Genomic DNA, 3,940 nt, shown 5'->3' on the forward strand with positions numbered 1-3,940 from the left:
GGTGTCAACGTTGAAAAGGGGGCGTATGCCAGGCATGTTGAGTCTGGTATTGACGTTTGTTGTTGTTGCGTTTTTTTAATTTACATTTTATTTAATGTTTAAGAAAATCGATTTCTGGATTAAATATCTCATGAAAAGCCGCGCGCGGAGTGCACAAAATGTCTGACGAAGAGCTGCCGTCCACTTCCGGCGAGCGCGCGGGCGAAAAGGAGCAGGTGAGAGAGAGACACAGGCAGAAAGAGAGTGCGCGCGCGAGAGAGAGAGTGACGGAGAGAGAGCGCGAGGGCGCGCGAGAGGGAGAAGTTTATCTGTGGTGGATTCGGGAGAACATGGCGGGATGGGAAGATGTTCTCAGCACTGCGACTGGATTTGTTTATTTATTGATTGATTTAGGTCGTAAAAACGGGGCGAAAGGAATCATTTACAGCAGTGAAAGTCGAGCTACATAAAATTATAGCTCCTGTTTTCCCCCCTTTAGCTTTAAGTCCCAGTTTGAGGTGTTTCAGCTGCTTCAGTTTAATAACAAACACAGAAAAAAGACTCCTTGATCTCTTATAGTGTTAAATTTACACCTACAATTAACACCTTTATACAAAAACAGCTCGACTGAACGCCAAAATATGGTCTATTACTTACTGCACCGAAAAGCCACACATTAAAGGTGCAGTGTGTCATCTTTAAAAGTCCAGTGATAATCCTAATTTGTTTGAAATGAACAAGCACAGAGTTAGTTTATCTCTTATAGTGTTCACTTTACACCTTCGATGCTAAATTAACACCTGTACGCAAAAGAAAAGACACTTACGGTGTTGAATTAACACCTACAAGGCTGCGTATAAAAACATTAAAGGTGCAATGCGTCATTTTCAAAGCTGGTCCCAGACCTGTAATAATAACCCGTGTGTATCCGGATATCCATCCATCCATCTTCTACACCGCTTATCCTTCCTTCAGGGCCACGGGGAACCTGGAGCCTATCACAGGGAGCATGGGGCACAAGGCGGGGTACACCCTGGACAGGGTCCCAATCCATCACAGGGCACAATCACACACACACTCACACACCCATTCATACACTACGGACACTTTGGACACGCCAATCAGCCTACCATGCATGTCTTTGGACTGGGGGAGGAAACCGGAGTACCCGGAGGAAACCCCCGCAGCACGGGGAGAACATGCAAACTCCGCACACACAGGGCCACGGTGGGAATCGAACCCCCGACCCTGGAGGTGTGAGGAGAACGTGCTAATTTAGCCTAACACTTCTGCTTAAATGTATTTTTTTTCCCTGACCCAGATATTGTATGAGAAACGTTTGTAATAGAGCCGTGTTGCTAAACGTGTGCGTGCGCGCGTGTGTGTATTGTAGGCTCGTCCGTTCCAGCTGGCTCCGCCTCCAAAAGCCGCGATGAAAGAATCGACAGTGGATCCTGAGTACGAAGAAAAAAGAGTGAGTGTTAATTACAGCTCCTCGGAGCTTTATAAGACTGTAATAAGTGTTGTATAGGGTGCGTATATGTTTATGCAACTTCAGACACATCTCTCTCTCTCTCTGTAGAAAGCGGATCGGGCGAACAGGTTTGAGTTTTTATTAAAACAGACGGAGCTCTTCGCTCACTTCATTCAGCCGGCGAGTGTAAAATCTCCCACGTCTCCCCTGAAAGTGCGACTTGGCCGACCTCGAGTTAAACCAGATGAGAAACAGTGCCTGCTGTCAGTGGGAGAGTGAGTCTCACACACACACACACACACACACGGCTTCATTTATAAATCTTATCGTAAACTTTTGTGTAAATATTTGCGTAAGACAAGCCGAAGTAAAAATTTCCGCCCTGTAAAGTGCAAAGCGCATTCCCAACACGGCTCATTTGCATGCAGCGACGCCCACCGAGCTCCATATAAGGTAAAGTGCACAGACAGCTGGGAGTGAAATGAGTGATCAGAGTAAAGACTGATACACAGAAGTATTTAGTAATATAATAATATAACTAATAATAATGTACATAAAGCGGGATGAGTGTGTGTGTGTGTGTGTGTGTGATTATTGATTATTGATCGTGTGTTGGTCAGTAATCGTCATCGGCGTACGGAGCAGGAGGAAGATGAGGAGTTGCTGTCAGAGAGCAGAGAGGCCACCAACATCCTCGTCCGCTTCGAGGAGTCACCATCATGTGAGTTACACACACACACACACACACACACACACACACACACACACACACACTGAGTGAGTTAGTGAGTGATTACCTGATTTATCGATTAAAGTACTGACTGATTAATTTGAATACTTGATTGATTCACTGATGAAGTAATCGATACATTGGTAAATTGACTCACTGAGTGATTGATTGATTGATTGATTGATTGATTGGTGTGTAGATGTGAAGAACGGTGCTCTGAGAGATTACCAGATCAGAGGACTGAACTGGATGATTTCTCTCTATGAGAACGGCATCAATGGCATCCTGGCTGATGAAATGGTATCTCACACACACACACACACACACACACACACACACACACTTCAGTATGTGTGTGTATATGTACGTATATATTTATGTTTGTTACACATGCAGGATGTGTATAGTATTTGTGTGTGTGTGTGTAGGGTTTGGGGAAGACCCTGCAGACGATAGCGTTACTTGGGTATCTGAAGCACTACAGGAACATCCCCGGCCCACACATGGTCCTAGTGCCCAAGTCCACGCTGCACAACTGGATGTACGAGTTTAAACGCTGGGTTCCGTCACTGAGAGCCGTCTGTCTGATCGGGGACAAAGACGCCAGAGTGAGACGCTCACACAAACACATACACCCGTCTACCTCCGTCTATCTGTCTCTCCGTCTCTCTCCCCTTCTGACTCTATACGTTAAACTTTAATGTGTGTGTGTGTGTTGTGTAGGCAGCGTTTATCCGTGACGTGATGATGCCGGGTGAGTGGGACGTGTGTGTGACGTCGTATGAGATGGTGATCAGAGAGAAGTGTGTGTTTAAGAAGTTTAACTGGAGGTACCTGGTGATCGACGAGGCTCATCGCATCAAAAACGAAAAGTCCAAGGTGAGCGTGAGAACACGGTCCGACCCTGACGCCCAGATACTGACGCTTTATTCAATTAAACAATATTCCATATAAACCATAAATATTCAATAGAAACTATAAACAATAAAACTGATCAATCTTTCACACAGCGGTAGCTCACTTTTATTTTATAAACATGAAAACATTTTTTTAAATCGGTATTTTATTTATATTTAAAGACATTATGATCACTGCTGAGCATAATCACACATTTCTGTCTGTGTCTCTCTCTCTCTCTGTCTCTCTCTCTCCGTCTCTCTCTCTCTGTCTCTCTCTCTCTCTCTCTCTGTCTCTCTCTCTGTCTCTCTCTCTGTCTCTCTCTCTGTCTCTCTGTCTCTCTCTCTGTCTCTGTCTCTCTCTCTCTCTCTCTCTCTCTCTCCGTCTCTCTCTCTGTCTCTCTCTCTCTGTCTCTCTCTCTCTCTGTCTCTGTCTCTCTCTCTCTCTGTCTCTCTCTCTCTCTCTCTCTCTCTCTCTCTGTCTCTCTCTCTCTCTCTCTCTGTCTTTCTCTCTCTCTCTCTCTCCCTCTCTCTCTCTGTCTTTCTCTCTCTCTCTCTCTCTCTCTCTCTCTCTCTCTCTCTCTCTCTCTCTCTCAGTTATCTGAAATCGTCCGTGAGTTTAAGACGACGAATCGTCTTTTACTGACTGGAACTCCATTACAGAACAACCTGCATGAGCTCTGGTCTCTACTCAACTTCCTGCTTCCAGATGTGTTTAACTCCGCCTCTGTGAGCATCACACACACACACACACACACACACACACACACGGTTTAAAGATATTCACTGACATGTGTATGTGTGTGTTTCAGGACTTTGATTCGTGGTTTGACACTAACAACTGTCTGGGTGATCAGAAGC

The 3,940-nt window shown here is 45.2% G+C and overlaps 1 protein-coding gene across 2 annotated transcripts in view; it reads left to right on the forward strand.

Moving 5' to 3' along the window:
- smarca1 (SWI/SNF related, matrix associated, actin dependent regulator of chromatin, subfamily a, member 1) overlaps positions 1-3,940 on the forward strand; it is an 11,164-nt gene continuing 7,224 nt past the window's right edge. For both annotated transcript variants that reach the window (XM_053618435.1, XM_053618437.1), the window contains exons 1-9: positions 1-215; positions 1,373-1,453; positions 1,562-1,728; positions 2,074-2,174; positions 2,383-2,483; positions 2,612-2,791; positions 2,907-3,062; positions 3,677-3,808; positions 3,892-3,940. The exon at positions 3,892-3,940 is cut by the window's right edge and continues 20 nt beyond it. In XM_053618435.1, the coding sequence (XP_053474410.1) occupies positions 159-215; positions 1,373-1,453; positions 1,562-1,728; positions 2,074-2,174; positions 2,383-2,483; positions 2,612-2,791; positions 2,907-3,062; positions 3,677-3,808; positions 3,892-3,940 (1,024 nt within the window). In that variant the 5' untranslated portion in view covers positions 1-158. The remainder of the gene's footprint in view (positions 216-1,372; positions 1,454-1,561; positions 1,729-2,073; positions 2,175-2,382; positions 2,484-2,611; positions 2,792-2,906; positions 3,063-3,676; positions 3,809-3,891) is intronic.

The sequence above is a fragment of the Ictalurus furcatus genome, chromosome 28 (assembly GCF_023375685.1).
Source record: "Ictalurus furcatus strain D&B chromosome 28, Billie_1.0, whole genome shotgun sequence".
In the NCBI taxonomy this organism is placed as follows: Eukaryota; Metazoa; Chordata; class Actinopteri; order Siluriformes; family Ictaluridae; genus Ictalurus; species Ictalurus furcatus.